At 41.4% G+C, this 19,565-nt stretch overlaps 1 protein-coding gene across 10 annotated transcripts in view; it reads right to left on the bottom strand.

Moving 5' to 3' along the window:
• sipa1l2 (signal induced proliferation associated 1 like 2) overlaps window positions 1-19,565 on the bottom strand; it is a 664,341-nt gene that overhangs the window by 155,359 nt on the left and 489,417 nt on the right. For 9 of the 10 annotated variants that reach the window (XM_069885039.1, XM_069885037.1, XM_069885038.1 and 6 more), the window contains one exon: window positions 7,476-7,733. The exons of the other annotated variant lie outside the window; for it this stretch is intronic. In XM_069885039.1, coding sequence (XP_069741140.1) covers window positions 7,476-7,733 — 258 coding nt within the window. The remainder of the gene's footprint in view (window positions 1-7,475; window positions 7,734-19,565) is intronic. 10 annotated transcript variants of the gene reach the window in all.

Genomic DNA, 19,565 nt, shown 5'->3' with positions numbered 1-19,565 from the left:
TGTCATATTTTTAAATTTAGACTAGAGCATGGTAACAGACCCTTTTGGCCCACGAGCCCATGCCACCCAATTGACCTACAAACTCCAGCACGTTTTTGAACGGTGGGAGAAAATCGGGGCACTTGGAGAAAACCCACACAAACATGGGGAGAACATATAAATTCCTTAGAGACAGCGAGGGATTCGAACCCCAGTCCCAGTTGCTGGCACTTTAACAATGATGGGGTAACTGCTATGGTAACCATGCCACCCATATTACTTCAAGCCCTCATGGCAAACCACTGCATTCTCAAAGAAGCATGTAATTCCTCAAATGCAGATTGTGACGACGTACTTTTGAAGCTAGCCAGTGCTTTACTTAAGATACAGACTTGCGACTTCATTCTGCCCCTTTTCTAACTTTATGACAGAGATATCACAGCAAAGTGGGTGTGATATCCGCAATACAATCACCAAGTCACCAACTAGAAGAATGATGGAATACTTTCCCCAGTGTGGTGAATGTCTGCTAAGCTGTCCATCTCCCCTCTGGCGAGCCTTGCTGTACTAACATTGGCTATGCATTATTTCTACTGTTAAGGACACTCCCCTTGGGTATAATTGTGTATGCACCTTTTATTATTGTACCATGAGTTTCTACTAATAAAAGCCATGATTATTGTTTGACCACATCGTCTTTGTCTACTTCATTAACTGGCACTTAACCCAGGGTTGGAATGTTACAACTCCACACTCGGGAAATTCAATACTTTGCAAGAAAAAAAAATTACAATACCGATTACATGCAACTCAGCCAGCTCATCGCTGACAACTTCCACTTCCATGGCACCACAGGTACAACAAGGTGAGAATGAGATGGGGGAGAGTGCAGGTATCTCAGTGGAGTGAAAGCATGCAGATATTTGTTGGGAGGGGGAGACGGTGATAGATAACTGGGTGATGATATCTCACTGTGTGGAATGAAAGATGGAGTCACAGTACCCCAGAGTAGGAGAGCTCACTGTACCAAATGAGGTGACTGCACCATATCGAAAGGAGTGGAGTGTATCATACGATGGGGGAGGAGGGGTGTGGATGGTGCAGATAATCCCAGGAGAAAAGAACATGCCAATAACTCAAGAATAGAAAGGATCCAGAGGGTGAGCTCGAGAGGGTGGAAGGGTGCAGCAATCAGAGGGGGTAGAGTCTGGGATGTCGCTACTTTTAAAGACAAGATACCTTGCCAGGTTCAGACAATACAGATTCTGCTGGTAAGGTTGTAGAGTGTGGGTGACTTAGGTTTGAAACAGAACTCAGGGTGTGGGTTACAACAGATTGGTGTCTTGTTGGACAGAGGGCTGAAGATATCTCCGGCAGTTAGAAGAGCAGAAATATTTTGGATGCTGTGATAGTACAGATCTATCACCAATGTACATAGTGTATATAGTTACTGTATCTAGACTGTGCTTACAGCGATTGGCTGAGAGCTAAGCCACACCTATTGTCTGGGCCTTAAAGGGTTGTGTCCCTAGCCAGGTCGGATCATTCCGGATTGGTCGGCCACCTGTGAAGAGCTCCGGTCTTTTGCTAATAAAAGCCTTGGTTTGGATCAACAAGTCTTTGGTTCTTACCTTCTGGAGTGTGGTATTGCTTCAAGCAGGACCACGAGCTATAATCCATGCGGTAATGGCCAGGTCGAGAGGGAGAATGCCACCATATGGAGAGTGGTTACACTGGCTCTCCGGTCTAAAGGTCTCCCCACCTCTCACTGGCAGGAGGTTCTCACTAGTGCCTTACACTCCATCCTCTCCCTCCTATGTACTGCAACAAATGGCACCCCCCACGAAAGGATGTTCCTTTTCCCGAGGAAATCCGAATCGGGAACCACTGTACCGGCATGGCTCACCGTCCCTGGCCCCATCCTTTTGCGACGCCACGTCCGGCACTCAAAGAACGACCCCTTGGTCGACCGAGTGACTCTACTCCACGCGAACCCACATTACGCCTATGTGGAGTTCCCAGACGGGCGGGAGGACACTGTTTCGGTGCGGGACCTAGCTCAGGATGCGGTAGACCCAGCAAACCCCCCAACTCCTTATTCTCCAGGCCCCGTGCCGCAACAGAAGGACCAACAGCACCCCAATGACCCGGGCCACCCTGCCGACAACACGACTGGGGAATTGAGCGACGGAGCAGTCGCACCCGACGAGCCCGCTGGCGACACCACTCCAGCGACCCCAATCCCGGCACCATGGCGGTCACGCCGGATGGTCAGACCCCCTGACCGCTACAGTCCTTGACCTACCCCTTCCTTTCATTCTCTCCCTCGTTTTTGTTTTTTTTTTCCCAGGGTCAATTCTCCAAGAAGGGGTGAATGTGATAGTACAGATCTATCACCAATGTACATAGTGTATATAGTTACTGTATCTAGACTGTGCTTACAGCGATTGGCTGAGAGCTAAGCCACACCTATTGTCTGGGCCTTAAAGGGTTGTGTCCCTAGCCAGGTCGGATCATTCCGGACTGGTCGGCCACCTGTGAAGAGCTCCGGTCTTTTGCTAATAAAAGCCTTGGTTTGGATCAACAAGTCTTTGGTTCTTTCGACGAGCTCTACAGATGCTGAAGAGTCGGAGGAGCTTACTGCGAAGGGGGAGAGGTGCAGCCGGATTTGAAAAGGAGGTTGAGAGTTTTAACATCAGGATTCCGCTTAACTAGGAGGCAATGCATTTCAAACACAGGACAAGTAAGTGAATAGACGTTTCATGGAAGATCACAGAAGGCAGTTTTCGATGATCTGTTTTATGAATAGCAACATTAACGTTCCATGGCTGCAATAGATCCGCAAGACATGTCATAACCAATAGCTGAGGATGTTTGGATTGAATAAGGCTACTACTATTGTAACCTCTTTCAAGAGGCAAATCACCCCAACCTGGAAATTTATTGCTGATTGTTTATAGTTTGCGAATAAAAAGTGTGGGTCACCATGACCACAAAAGAGTGTTTATCTTCACCTTCTCTAGGCATAGAGAAGGTGGCAAAGGTTATAGGCAATACAATAAAACATCAATAATCCTGAGGATTCAGAAATCCCAATGGTGTATCACCTGGCTCATTGGGTAATGTTTGCTGTTACAGCGCCAGCGATCAGGACCGGGGTTTGACTCCCACACTGTCTATAAGGAGTTGGTACGCTCTCCCCTCCCAGTAGTGCCTTGGTTCCTGTGCTTCACATGTTCCCTTCCCACTTAGTAGGGCTCCAGTTCTCAACTTCTTTTCCCATCCACCAGGAACTCCAGTTCTCAACTTCTTTTCACACACTTCATTTGAGTTTACCTGACTTACTGAAAATTATCTTGATATACCGTGTGGCATCAAAAAATGTAAAATTAAAATTGCATGAAGGTATTAACATTGAATATCAGGTAATAGCTTGGAAAATTTTCTAATCTAGCATCAAGATCCCAATTGTGTCATGGTTGGTACGGTTGGCGTAGTGTTCAGTGCAACGCTGTTACAGCAGCAGCGTTCGGGACTGGGCTTCAAATCCTGTGCTGTCTGTAGGGAGTTTGTCCATTCTCCCTGTGTCCGCTTGGGTTTTCCCTGGGGGCTCTGGTTTCCTCCCACCTTTAAAACATACCAGGGTTGTAGGTTAATTAGGTATAATTGGGCTTGTTACTGTGCTGTATTTCTAAATTTAAAAATTACAAATAAAATTTTAAAAATGTAAAATGAGAAAAATTAAAATGATCAGAGTTTTATGATAATTGTTGTCTTGTCATTACTGACCATATTGCCATGTCTTTTTTTAAAAGACAAATTTTAATGGATCTGTTGACTACTGGAACTGGTCTTCTTCTTGGTGGCATTCTTGCCTCAAAAGTCTGAAGTTTTGGGATCAAGCCCCATGCTAGAAATGAGCATATACCTAGCTAGCACTTCATTATCGAGGGAATGCTTCTTTATTAGAAATGCCACTTTTCAAGTCAATATTTTCCCTTCCTGATGGGCAAAAAAAGGACATCATGAAACAGGCCCTATCCACATGCTAGCTAGCACATATATCTGCACTTATCCCATTTGCCCTCACTGTGCTGGGGCATTTCAAGTGGCCATCTAAATATTTTATGTAAAGAATCTGCGTGGGCTCTTCTCCCCAACACACACTCATTAATAAAAATGTTGTCCACCATTTATGGCATTCAGTTGGTACCTGTTTCCTCATTTTTTAGTGATATCAATATTCCGCACATTTGTCAAGCCTGAATTTAAATATTTCCACATCTTTCCCTTTCAGTAATTTGCATTTCTTTTCAGTTTCAAATTCTGTGGTGCTTTAAATCATTTCCAAATAATTGCTAAGACTGATTTTGACTCTGAAGTAATTTCTATAAATTATTTACACACTTTCCTTATGGTTGGATTTTGGCTATTGTTCCCATGATGTTACATTGCCCTTTGTTCTTCAATTGAAATGTTATTAGATAAGAATTTCCTTGAATTATGGAAAAGTAATTAATTAAATACAATATTAATTGAATCTTCCTATTTATTAAACCCTTTGGTTGCATCTTTAAAGTAAAACAAGATTCATAATGAGCCCTTATTGTTAAATAGAACAATACAACATATCTCAAACCTGTCAGCTCCACCTTATATCGAAGTCAGGTCAAATGACAGATGTGATATGTATTCTTTGCAGCTGAGCTAAAGTATGCAGTCAGGCTGCAGTTTATTGGGAGTGGATTTCAGTAGGTCATTCACTGACCTACTGTGCCAGAAAGGATTTAGTGCTATTCTTATTTCAGCACTGAACACATATTTGACAGATTGTAGGTAGCAGATTCTTAAAGTAAGCTAGTCTATCATATTTTGGAAATATGACACAGCTTGCTTTGACAACAGAATTTTAATCCCTTGCATTTAACTTTTTATGAGTTTCACTTGGGGATTATAACTGTCTGAGAGCAAGATTTTCTTTATCCTTGCTCATCTAAAAATAAGATTAAGAAATTCATAGTGGGAAATGTGGCAAATTTCAACTGCAGATGCCCACCTTATTTCTGAGGAATGGAGGGATGACAGGCTGAACAGCTTTTAATTGGATTCTCCATCTCTGTGAGCACCAGTGGTGTCCACAGGGTTCACAATTTTAGCAGACCAAAGGGAATTATTAGCATGAACAGCTCAAGGGCTGATTAGGTGGGGAATGTTGTGCATCACCAACAGGGCATAAATGAAAATAAATCAATCAATTGCTTTACAATGTCAATCAATAAAAGCCATCAATTTAAATTTCCATTTGGGATCTCTGCATGCTCTTCATTTGATAACAAATTTACCCTGTGCTTGTGTTAATGTTTGTTAGTAGAAAGGTAAAGATACAAAAAGAATGAATGGTCTTCTCGTTTACCTTCATTTGTAAAGACCCAAACATTGCAGAGTAGTCATTTTTTTAAAAAAAAGGCGATTAAACAGACAATGCTCCTTGTGAAATTGTTAGCTGAAGCCTGCTCAAAGCAAAAGGACTGTATTGGGACTAAGAGGCAAAAACAAAATGACCCTTACTGCTGTATACACATGACACCACATTACCAGTACAGGTTACCTGGCATTTAAGCTGAGGAAATATCAGGCAACAACAGTGCCTGGAAGAATTTCACTGGCAGAAAAGGTAGCCTGCAAAGTTCCAACAATGGCACACCATCAGGGCTTGCAGAGAATTGATGTGAATACCAATAAGTGCCAGAAAGTTTAGTGGTACAAGAACAGATTTCAGATTTATTGTCAGAGTACGTAGATGACATCACATACAACCCTGAGATTCTTTTTCCTGCGGGCGCACAAGAATTACGACTAACTGGTAGTGCAAAAAAAATACACAAAGTAAAACATGTAAACAAAGAACTGTAAACAGATAACAAATGTAAACAAACTGTGCAATACAGAGTGAATGAAAAAGAAAATCAATAAAGTCACATTAAATGAGTCTCTGACTGAGTGAGTGGAGATGCTGGAATCTGAAGCACATGGGCCAGGTGGTGAGGGGAAGAGTTTGGACTAGGAGCTTGGGCTGCTAATGACTTGAACAGCGGCAGGAGTGCTGGCAGCAAATCTACAGATACTCAGCTGAAGGGACTCTCTTTTGGTTTTCTCTCTCTTTTTAAAAAAAAATAGACATACTGCACTGTAACAAGTTAATTTGGCCCTACGAGTCTGTGCCGCCCAACTTACATCCCATTAAATTACACCCCCGCTACATTTTTGAATGCGGGATTTGAACCCAAGTCCACAGTCCCATTTGTTGGTGCTGTAAAGGCGCTGCGCTAACTGCTATGCCAACTGTGCCACCATTCTTGATAGGTTCAGTGGGCAATGCTATTGTCGATTCCTTCTTTGCCTTACATCATATATATTACATTTTTATATATTATTACATGACAATAAAATTAACGTTGAACCTTGAAGTGGATCCACTACCAGCTATATTGACCCTGATAGAAGACTGAAGGTGGAGAGGAGAGAAGTTGCAGCATTGAGAAGTGGTTGAGGCTGCTTCATTAAACATATTTAAAATTCGGTTAGATAAATTTTTACATGATAGAGGAATTAGGGGATATGGGGAGAAGGCAGGTAGGTGGAGTTAGGTCATAAATTAGATCAGCCATGATCTTATTGAATTGCGGAGCATGCTCGATGGGCCATTTTTGGCCTTCTCCTGTTCCTACTTCCTATCCTATGTAATAATTCACATTGAAGTAAAACACGAAAGTCTGCAGACACCGTGGTGGAAGTAAAAACACAAAGCTGGAGAAACTCAGCAGGTCAAACAGTGACCTTTATATAGCAAAGATAAAAAAAATATATAACCAACGTTTTGGGCTTGAGGTCTTCATCAAGATATGATGAAGGGCTCATGGCCAAAAAGTCAGCTATGTATCTTTGCTATATAAAGGTCACTGTTTGACCAGCAGAGTTTCTCCAGCTTCGTGTTTTTATAATTCACCTTGCCCCAGACTACATATACTAGGTCTGGACTGATGCTGCCATTTTTTAAATGTGTTCCTTCCTTCATCCCATGGCTGACAAACAGAGGCCTCAGAGAGAAATGCACACAACATTCTACTGGGATAAATATTTACACTTCCAAGCTCATTCATAAATGAATACAGAAAACATCTGAGAGCACTTTAAATTCTTTGATGGAATACAAATAGCTAAATAAATCATCAGTGTAACTACTGTCAAAATTTACCTCTGTTACCCCCTAAAGCTATGCCGCAGTTAGACAATTCACAGCTGTCTTGCTTCAGACAACACTCATTTTGGTTGCTAGTCTAGTAGCGTTGCTGCATTAAATCCACCCTCAAAACATTTTACACCCTTCAGCATTACATACAATTTGCAAGTGAGTTTTACTTGCAGCCCCTTGTATTGGCTGTGTCACTACAGAGGCAAAATTCCAGCAGCGCAAAAGGAATTAATAAGAGTATTACCTCACACCATCTGGCAGCTTTCTGTCAAAGGAAGTACTGCGAGGGATAGCTGGGTGGACCTGCTGCAACATTTGCTGAGATTGAAGTCTGTCAGCTGCTCCTTGTATGGGGGAGGACCGGGGAACGGATTGCCCTGCAGGTGTGGCTACTCGGTGCCATGTGGTGTTTCTTCTGAAGGGAGTTTTGAACTCGCAAGGAGTGCCTTCATTGTCCACTTTGTATTCAACCATTGGTATCCTGTATAGTTCTGAACAGCCTCTGCCCAACAAAGAATATTTGGTTTGTTACACGACGTGACAATAATGGTGACAATAATCCTCTCTCCCCACCACCCGAGAAAACACTAATGTCACTGCTGTCCGATAGAGATTATCTTTTTTTAAAAAAATGGATTAAAACAGACCTCAAAGCACCTATGGATGCAGCTGGTGGCCTGATTGTTCTGCAGGGACCCACACAGCATCAGAATTAAACCATTTCTTAATGTCCAAAATACCCAGGTGTGCAGAGAAGCAGATATTCTTCATTGAGCTTCTGCCGAGACCAGAGCTGAAAGTAACCATTGACAGAAGCAGAGATTTGAACCGGTTGCATTATTTACTGTCAATATTGCTGGATCAATGAATGAGCTTAAACCTCATTTATAACTTAGGCTTTTGCACTCAGTGAGAAAGAGATGAGTATTGTTGGGGGGGGGGGGGTGGTGTTGGGAGAGGGGTTTGGTGAACGAGTGGATCAGGGCTGTCACATGCAATACGTGAATAGCACTAATTAATGCTGCAGAATACCACAGCTGCCTCAGAATTATATTTTTACCGCAAGCAGGCTGGACTCAGTATGCTTGCCATCTGAAAATTGTAACGCCTCACACCAAGCGAGTCAGCTAGACAGGTTTCTGATACAGTTTCACCTCAGCTGTGGTTTAAGGACTCACTCAAATGTCCTATTCCTCAAACCACAGATTTACAATTTCTGACAAAGATTTCAGATCACATCACATACAACCCTGAGATTCTTTTTCCTGTGGGCCAGGCAGGTCATGCAAAAAAAACTGTACACATGTAAACATATAATCAAATGTAAACAAGCAACTGTGCAATGTAGAGAAGTGACAAAAAAAAAGCAAAGTGCAAATTAAGCGTCCTTTAAATGAGTCTCTGGTTGAGTTTGTTGTCGAGGAGTCTGATAGTGGAGGGGTAGCAGCTGTTCCTGAACCTAGTGGTGTGAATCTTGTGGCACCAATACCACTTTCCTGATGGTAGCAGCGAGAGCAGGCCCTGGTATTAGAGCTGTGGGTTAAGGAAGTGAGGTCAAAGTCTTCTCCCCACCCTTACCCAGATAAAGTGGATACCGACAAAGCTACTGACACACAATGGAAATTTGAATACACTGCTCCAACTGTGATCCTGTGAAATCAAGATACTCAAATGTTAGCACCAGTCACAAGCAAAGCCTGCAGGCCAGTTTAAAAGTAACAGCTTTTAAACCAGTCCTGCATTTCAGGTGGCATGGTTAACATAGTGGTTAGCACAATGCTATTACAGCGCTAGCGACCTTTGTTTGAATCTAGCGCTGCCCATAGGGAGTTTGCACATTCTCCCCATGTATGCATGGGTTTCCTACAGGTGCTTTGGTTTCCTCCCGCCCTTCAAAACATAGAGAGGTTGTAGGTTATTTGGGCAGCACAGACTTGTGGCCTGGAAGGGCCTGTTGCCATGCTGTATGTCTGAAATTAAAAAAAAATTAAGCTGTGTAAAATGGTGAACTCAACTGTTGGTGAGCAAATGCCGTTCAATTTTGTATGATTTCATGTAAACTCCTGTTCATGATGTAAAATTATACCACAAAATAATGAACACATGTCTTATGAACAACTACTTCAAAATGGAAGGAAAATACATGAGGTATACATCACAGATGTGCTTGTCATATACATGCCAGTTCATAGAGGGAGTGGATCCGATGTGCCTCACTGCTCTTGTCTTTCCCCAAAGGGCTGTAGAACTTTCTCTCGAGTTTTTTGTATTTCAACCTTCGATCTCAGTGGTTCCCAACCTTTTTTTCCACTCACATACTACTTAAATTATTCCCTATGTGAGTAGGAAGGTTGAGAATCACTGCTCTAGATCCAATTATTACTGAAACATTTTGCTTGAGAAAAATTATCATTGGGCCCATTTCTTTTGGAGTTATGAAACCCTGCACATAACGAGTCAATGAGGGACGATTGAAACAGTGGCTTTTAAACTTTTTCTTTCCACCCACATACCACCTTAAGCAATCCCTTATTAATCACAGAACACTTATGGCATAGGGAATACTTAAAGTGGTATGTGAGTGGAAGGTAAAAGGTTGGGAACCACTGTTCTGTCTAAACAATGTTTAAATATTAGCACAAACATTTCACACTTGTACATATATCTGTGTAAAATGGTTTCTCCGGTTTGCTGCCCAAAATCTGTGTGTGTCAGAATGGAGGTTTGCACACTCCTGACTGCAGAGTGAAATTCAGCTCCAACTCAACTTGACGATCCAGTTATTGGCCAAATAACTGGAAATGATAAGCCAGAATAGAGATCAAGACCCTGGTTGGGTGGTGGTGGAACAACTATCCTGCTTGCACTGTCACCAAGACCAAGGAACATGTTGTTTTTCGGAAGGAGAGGCCAAGTGACCATGTACCTGCCTACATTGATGGGACAGATATGGAAAATGTTAGTACCTTCAAGTTTCTGGGAGCCCACGTATCGCAAGACCTGTGCTGGAGCCAGTATAACAAGTCAACAGTGAAGAAGATGCTCCAACGCCTCAACTTTGAGAAGGTTGAGATTTGGCATGTCTGATGCTCTACCAAACTTCTACAGATGCAGTGGGAAGGTATACCGGCTGGTGGCATTACTGCCTGGTTTGTCAATTCAAGTGCCCAGCAATACTGAAAGCTATAGGAGGTAGCAAACTCAGCCAGATCCATCATTGGCTCTCACCTCCCATCCACTGCAGACATCCTTGCAATGTGCTGCCTCAAGAAGGCAGAATATCATAAAGTATCCCATCAACCTGGTTACACCTCTTCCCACTGCTACCTTCAGGCAGAAGGTACAGAATCTTGAAGACCAGCACCTCTAGGTTCATTTCTAACAGTTATCAGGCTCTTGAATCTCCCACAACTATCCTAATCATGAACTACACTGACATCACAAGAAGTCCTGTCTGCACTGTTCAAATATCACTTTCTTTGCACTGGATAACTGTGAATATTTATTATCTATTTCTCTGTCATTCTTGACTCTTTTTAATTCAATGAAGTATATTATGGTGTTCTTTTTGTTTGCAAAGTACCTGTTCAGCTGCAGCAAGTAAGAGTTTTGGTGCATATGCATGTTGTACAATGTACGTGACAATAAACATTATGGTTAAACTGGGCTGACTCTCCAGTGGTCTGGGTTGACATCCCTGCAGCTTTTGGATGAGATATTAAACGCAAGACCCTCTGTCATCTCAGGAAATGTAAAAGATCTCACAGTGCATATTATAGAAAATGCTCTCCCCTCAGCAAAAAAACTACTAGAAAGTGTTTATGAACACATTTATATTTGTGTCACATTTGGTGTAAATTTAATGCTATGTTTGGCTACAGAGCTCTTGGAACTGTATCTCAACTAGGATACACTTTTGGCATATCCCAACGATAATATACCACTCTCTTTAAATGCAAACATATTATTTTCATAGATTTACAATCTTTAAGTTGTTGCAAGTCTAATTAAATCCAAAACAAGCTTCAAGAGCTTTGGTGCAGATAGATTTTAGGCTGTTCTTTTGTTTCTCAGGAATGACTTTTTTGACCTTTTGACAGAAAACTATACTTCAGAAGTAAGGATTAACCACACTGTCTTGTGTGCAATGTCTGTGCATGACTCACCCATAGTCATGCTTCCAGCTCATTCACATTCCAAAAAATATTTGGAAACAAGGAGAGTTTTAATGCCCGAACAGCGCAATAGAAAGCAGATTTCACATCCATGTACTCTGATCACCTGGAACCTCACCAAAGGAACTTGGCAGGGGAGAGAGGTGGGATAGATCAAAGAGAAGGTTGGAGGAGAGTGGTGGTGAGAAATTGAAATGGAAATTCCCCATCTATTAGGAAAAGTAGAATGGTGGAGATACAGTATACCTAAATATCATTAGCTGGAACCAAACATACCAAAGCCAATTCAGTTACTTCTCGATCATGCACCTCTACACTTGATAATTTGATAATCACTGTGGAAAATGCAACTTCTGCAATTCATGCTAAGAAATGCTCGCGAACATCATACCAAACAGTAGACTTCTAATTTTAAAATGTTGCCCATTGCACACTTTCACCAGAGGAAATATTTTCTCTCTCATTATAACATGTCTTTCTTTCCCTCAAGTCAAGCATGTGTGTGAACCTGTGGCTGTTGGCAGTTACAGAACTTGGGGGTGACAAAGAATGCAGTTTGAGTTGCTGGCCCTCTAAATAGCATGGTTTTGAGGCAGAGAAAAAGATGGGTGTTCTGTATGTACATAAGAAGTGTTGTTTATCACATGATTGAAGTTGCTCCAGGTGAATTTTGGAACAGAGGATTATGAACTGAACTTCAGGCGGCACAAAGAAATCTAGAAGCGTGTCTTCTGTCAAGTTTTAAATGCATTACATCATTTTTTTTTCAGCAAATAAATATCTTGACAATGGAGTAAATGTTTTTGATAACTTCTTCAAAATAGACATTCGCAAAATTGCAGCCCATAAGATTAGAGGGACAAATTAGTTCCGGAGTAGAAAGCAGAGAGGAGAGATCAGATGTTTTTCAGGGTTAGGAGGATAACATATAGAACTGTTACCCAAAGGAACCACAGTTCTTTGTAATATTTATCAACAAACTGGACTTTGATGTATAGAGGATAATTTTGAAGTTAAGATAGGATACAAAACCTAAAAATAAGGAGAATAGTAACAGACTGACATATCTGTAATATATTCGGCACAATTTAAAAGCTATGTATTGTGGTAGGAAGAATAAGGAGAAGTAGCATAAAGTAAAATTGCACAGGGGATCCTTCAACTGTGACACTTGGGAGCCTACCTCAACAAGTCTTTGAAGGTGATAGAGTTGAAAAGATGATTGAAGATCAGTGGAAATTTGATGGAGTTGTTCAATAATCATGAAGCTTTAATTGAATGAATAGAGGGGGAAATTTTTCAGTGGTGCAAGGGTTGGCAACCAGAAGACAGAGTATGTTGAAAGATGTTAAGGAAGATATATTTAAATAGTGAATTATGATTTGGTCTCCTGTTATGTTGCATGTGGAGAGGGCAAGTTTAGTGAACAGAGCTTCCTTAATTCCTGAATACACTATTTTCCATTTGGATTCTGTGATAAATGGTGTGATTCACGATTCTCTATCCTCATGCTCTTCCTGCTCTCCCTCAAATATTTTACAATCAAGCAGTCTTCAACAAGTAAATCCTCAAATCCTCCATCCATGTACACCAGACAAGATTAAGGAGATGATTGTGGACTTCAGGACCAGGAACAACTACCTTCCACAAATCAACAATTCTGTAGTAGAGAGTGGAGAGCACCAAGTTCCTTGGAGGTCATTTAACTAGTGACCTATTGTGGACACATATCTCCTCACTTGTCAGGAAGCCTCAAAAGCGACTGCACTTCCTGAGAAGAGTGAAATGGTCAGGGCTACCGGCCACCATTATGTCAACCTTCTATAGGAGCTCTATCGAGAGCATCCTAGCCGGCATCACAGTGTGGTACGGTTGCTGCAGAGAAATAGATGGAAGTCAATCCATAGGACCATAAAAGTGGTAGAGAGGATCATTGGAGTTTCCCTCCCTGCCATCGATGTAATCTACTGGGGTCGTTGTCTGAAGAGGGCGCGCAAAATCATCGAGGATCCCTTCCACTTCAGCTGCTCCTGTCGGGGAAGAGATACAGGATTATCAGAACCAGCACTTCTTCCTCCCATGGGCAGTGACAATGCTGAACGACCAAAGGAAATGCTCATTCTAAATATCTGATGCTCTTATTTTACAAATCATATAGTTATTTATTTAAGTTTATAAGAATAATACTTGTCCTGCACATGTATTGTTTGTCTGTATGTGTGTTATGTTCGGTTGTGTCTGCGTGTTTTGCACCGAGGACTGGAGAATGCTATTTTGTAGGTTGCACTTGTAAAATCAGATGACAATAAACTTAACTATCTCCAACTCCTAGAACCCCTCACTCAAATTTCTACCAATGGCTGAGAACCAAGATGATATTTACAGTCACTCATGATGTGCCCTGAGATTAACCACACCATCCGTGGACAACACATTTGTATTTATTGCTCTCACATTTCCAGCCAGAGCTAGAGAATCATCTGCAAAGGATTCTCTTCTGCTGCATTCTACCAAAGGTTTAGCCTTTTTCTTTTGTCTCTTGCACATTCTGTCCTATTTTTTATCTACATCCAAAAACATAGCATCAGTTTCCTAAAGTATAATTGGGATGGATAGGTCTAATTCATTACCTCCCCCCCTTGACTCCTCCACTAAAATTCTCCTTCAACTTCTACTGTTTGACTGACAACCAGTGGATGGGACTCTAAATATTGGGTAGCTTGAATCAACTGCTGTGTGCCACCTCCCTTCGCCACCCACTCAATTCCTTTCCTTAGTTTCTGTCTGAAATTGAACCTGACTGTTTGCAGTCTGGGCATTTTGTTTGACCTTGAGATATCAGTATATTTCCCAATACCACTTATTTCTGCCTATGTAGTTTCTTCCAGTTCCCCTTCTGCTTAACTCAATCATGCCTTTCGTTACCTTGAGGTTTGATTATTTGAATCCCAGGGTGTTGAAATTTTGTTAACTCTGTTGTCCTCCAAGTTCAGTTATCAGAGTTGAGCCAAATTTTATAGTTCCACCACTGGAAATCTTCTCCTCACCTGACAACTTCTCAAGTCCAGGAATTCCTTTGATGAACCATTCAAAATCCTTTTCCCCCCTTTAATATGTTCCCTATAATTGACCTCTTTCCTAAGCTTTTTGCCATCACTTCAAATGCTTTGTGTGGTTCAACAAATATGGCTTGAATCTGTTAACCTGAAGAACCAAGAGATATTTTGCAAGGCACTACAGAAATACAATGTGCTCCTGTGGGAAATAAGGAGTGTGGCTGTATGGGGAAAAAAGCGAAATATTGAAGGAAACAAAGCATGGTGAGAAACTTTTTGTGACAAGAATATTTGGAACAACTGTTCATATTTTAATTTAAAAGATCATTTATTGAGCATATTTCATTGCACCTTTTTAACTCAACAGGAAAAAAAGTTAGAGGTCTTAGCACAAAAACAAGTCCTTTGGTTCATCCTGTCCATGCTGGCCAAGCTAATTATATTTGCCTCTGTCTGGCCCATATCCCTCTAAAACTTTCCTATTAATGTACCTAACTCAATACCTTCTGAATATTACAATCATTCCTGCTTCTACCACTTCCTCTAGGAGCTCACATCCTATGTGAAGAAGGCACCTTTTCACCCTGTCTATTCCCCTCAGGATTGTATAAACCTCTATATGGTTCCCTCTTAGTCTCCTGCATCCAGGGAGAAAAGTACCAGCCCACCCAGTTTGAGCAACTTTCTTGTAAATCTTTCTGCACCCTTTCCAGTTTAACAATATATTTCATATAGCTGATTGACCAGAATGTACACAGATTTTGATTTTTTTCTCCAATGTTTCACATATATGTGTGTGCATATATATATATATATACCAACTGAAAAACCTCACAAAGATTAGCGTATACAGAGCCGCTGTCATACCCACACTCCTGTTCGGCTCTGAATCATGGGTCCTCTACCAGCATCACCTACGGCTCCTAGAACGCTTCCACCAGTGTTGTCTCTGCTCCATCCTCAACATTCATTGGAGCGACTTCATCCCTAACATCGAAGTACTCGAGATGGCAGAGGCCGACAGCATCGAATCCACGCTGCTGAAGATCCAACTGCACTGGGTAGGTCACGTCTCCAGAATGGAGGACCATCGCCTTCCCAAGATCGTGTTATATGGCGAGCTCTCCACTGGCCACCGTGACAGAGGTGCACCAAAGAAGAGGTACAAGGACTGCCTAAAGAAATCTCTTGGTGCCTGCCACATTGACCACCGCCAGTGGGCTGATATCGCCTCAAAGCGTACATCTTGACGCTTCACAGTTCGGCGGGCAGCAACCTCCTTTGAAGAAGACCGCAGAGCCCACCTCACTGACAAAAGACAAAGGAGGAAAAACCCAACACCCAACCCCAACCAACCAATTTTCCCCTGCAACCGTGTCTGCCTGTCCCGCATCGGACTTGTCAGCCACAAACGAGCCTGTAGCTGACATGGACATTTACCCCTCCATAAATCTTCGTCCGTGAAGCCAAGCCAAAGAAGAAAGGAATATATATACACACACACACACACATAATATTTATTATCTAATATATTATAGGGAATAAACCTTTGCAAAATCCAAATGTACCAACGCTTGGAACATCATTATTGGTGAGTACAGACCCAGCCCAGGAGACCTTTTTGCAAGTGATTGCAAGAAACATTTTGGAGTTAAACTGACATTTCCAAGGCCTCAACACAAGTCATTCAAAAGAGTTTAGAACACTGAAAGAGGGCTTGAATAACCCCAATGCTCTTTTGTTCTTGCACTGAACAATCACTGAATGTAAATCTTATCTCTGTTCTTGGGTTCAATTTAGTTTAGTTCAAAAGTTGTGTGAAGCAACAGGAAGAGTAAAAACACATTAGGTGCATCCTGCAATACAAGCATTCTCTTGTGCTAACCGTAAAGCACAGCTGCCTGATTCAGACACGTCAGAAAACAAGTATATGTGCCAGGTTCAGGACAGTTTGGATAAGAGCTCGGGCCCAGACTGGGTTCAAGTTGACCAGGGTTGATTCAGTTCAATTTTTTTTACCCAAGCCAAACTTGAGTATAAAAATATTTATTTTTAAATGTCAGGCACCATATGAAGGAAAACCACAAAGAGCTGAAATACCTCAGGTTCACTACCTTGAGTGAGACTCCAGCTGAGCAGATAAGATTATCAAACACTTCTACTAGACCATCACTTGCATCTTACAAGGTCCAAAGGCAATTTAGGCAACGTGTCCTCATTATTATGCTTCCAATCCTTGGGTATCATTATGATTTACAGCAAGTATACACGACATAAGCATAGACTGAAGCAGCGGAAAAACATTGCTGCTACTCTTATCACTTTCAACAACATCAGGATGGGATCGGAGGGATGTTTCTTTTGGGGGGGGGGGGGGGAGGCAGGCAAATGGTTGAAGGAGAGAGGGGAGTACCATTTACAAATACAAGATATTTTCACTCCCTGCCCAAATATTTTGAATTTAAAATTTTCCAACTTTAAAAATCAGTTTTTCCCTGATGTGCTTGGTGACTATTATTTAAAATCTTATTGTTTATATAAACAATTTCACTATTATGTTCTGACCACGTCAAGCTGCTTTAAGTGAAGAATTCTCAGTAAATATCTGGTGTCAGCAGTGGGGTTTATGGTGCAGCCAGTGAAACATTTGTCTGGTGTCTTTAGCTCTGATGATGTAGACAATCTTAAATGTGGAGAGGAATCGAGCCTTAACTTCTATAATTTGTAATAATTACACAGGAATTATAACATTTTAGATTCTTGCATGCCTCAAGGAAAACATGAAATAAGCTACATTTCTGTATTAAAAGCTGTCAGCTGTAGCACTGTGACCACATTAAATTGTTAAACTTAATACAGCAGAGTAAAATAAAACATTTAAATTAAATGATTACCTTAACAGCTCAGAATCTCTACAATCCTGATGAAATGACTCCATACAGTAATATTTAATTTGTAATAATTAATTTTAAGATAAATCGGCAAACTTGATATGTTTCTTCCTTATCCCTGTGCAACTCATACGATCTCAACCAGACACTGCATTTGGCACACATCAACTCAGCTGCTATTTTGCCTTAAGGATATAAAAGGAGCTGAGATTTTCAATGTGAGGCCTTACACGGATGCTTCTAACTCTCATTTGTATAAAAGGCTAGAATGCATATACTTCTGAAAATGAAGTACATTGATTGGAATGACAGCTCGAGGACATGGAAGAACAAAGCTTACGCCTACTATTGAACAAAACAACTGAAAGCTCCTTGGTTATTCTCCAGCCCCACTCAGACAGGGTGGCACAGAGTAAAACATGGCCTGGATATTTATGGTTTTCAGATTGATTGTATACTTCTAATAGAATAGTCCAGCAATTGGGAAGGGTTGAGAATAAGCAACTCTACACATACATCAGAGCTCAGCAGAACGTACAATACCCCACAAAGGCAGTTATTTTGAATTAAGCAAACATGATCAATAAGATGGAAATGTGAGTAAGAATGGGGTGATGGAGATAAGCTGGAATGGGATGGAGAGGCGTGCTTTAAGAATTGGCAACGACTTGGTGGACTTGATGGCTTCCTCCTGTTTCATTAGATATTATAAAAGAACCACCTTAAACACAAAGTAATTCGACTAAGTACATGCTAGATTGGTAAAGAGGTGAGACAAAAACCCAGTTGAGGCATCTTAAAAATCTCTGTGTTACTCTATCAGATGTCAGCCTTTGCATGATGAACACCAATTACCACCTCCCCCCCACCTCCTCTGCTTCACCATTTATTGATTCATAGTTTTTTCTTCATTTACATTTGACTTTAAATAAACTAATGTGTTTCTTTCTTAGCCTATGCAATTTACATAATCTAAACCAGATGCTTGCACTTGGCACAGATCAAACCAGCTGCTGTTTGCCCCGAGGATATAAAAAGAATTTGGGCTTTGAACGTGAATTCAAGCTGGACACACCAAGATCACAGCAAAAGTGTAAGGCAAAGGCTGCCCATTTTGCAACGGCAGACTTACCTATTGATTCCTCCCCATCGTCTATAAGGTCAGATGTGACGGAACGCTCAATATTGATCTGGGTGGGTGCCACTGCATCTCGAGTAGTGGAGGATCCCAAGAAGCAAAGTCCCAGCCTCATGAGTTCCACCACCACTGTACTAAATATTCACATCCCACAATTCTGGAATACTGTTATGTTTTCATTAAATAGAAGTATTGTGGCCATTGGCCACACAAAGCTCTCGCTCTATATTGATGAAAGCAGGAAGATCACAGTCATGTCACTACTTCTAGGTTTCTGGTTTATCAAAAGGCCATCCTGATCTAGACCAGCTATTTCCAATGGGAATTATACAGCCCCCCCCCTACCCCCCGAGGGGCCACGGTACCTTTAATGGAGGGCCATGGACTGAAATATATTTTTAAAATGTTTTTATGTAGTTGGTAGGAGAGAAATATGATAAAAACAAATCAAGCTTGACTGCTTCAGAGGAAAGAGACCCATGCAGAGTCCAAAGGGAGCTACAGCTGAAAAGAAGAGGTTGAGAATGGTTGAATTCTGGACATTGTTCATCATTGGTACTGGCTGATCATCCTGGAGCTCTCTGTGTTTGCAATAAGCCTGGTTTGGTGGCAACATTAGGGGGACTGACTGGAAAATGGAGGCACTACGTGCTGATAACAATAACCTGGTGAAATGGGAGTGTGAGGGAGAACAATGTGAGAAAGCCACTGACACAAGGACAATACTTCAAAGTGACAGCTCATCATATGGGAATAAATGCAGGTTTCTCAGAAACGTCCACCTTACTACAACATTTCAAAAATATCTATTTTCTTCCATGACAGAGAATGCTGGAAACATTTAGCAGTTACGCAACATCAATAGAAAGAGAAGGAAAGTTAACGGATCTGGTTGAAGGCCACTGCCTGAATCAGCAACTGCATTTGTTTTGACATTTTCAGTTAATTTTCTTAAAAATAATTTTTTCAGGATCTGGATGACATTAAAATGACCAGTATTTGCAGCTCATCTCCAAGTGCCTTTGAGATAATGGTGATGAGCCACCTTCTTGAGTCCCAGCAAAGTGCTGTTGG

This window comes from Narcine bancroftii, chromosome 6 (genome assembly GCF_036971445.1).
Source record: "Narcine bancroftii isolate sNarBan1 chromosome 6, sNarBan1.hap1, whole genome shotgun sequence".
NCBI lineage: Eukaryota > Metazoa > Chordata > Chondrichthyes > Torpediniformes > Narcinidae > Narcine > Narcine bancroftii.
Note: the sequence above shows the minus strand (reverse complement) of the source record. Positions and strands in the feature narration are given on the sequence as shown.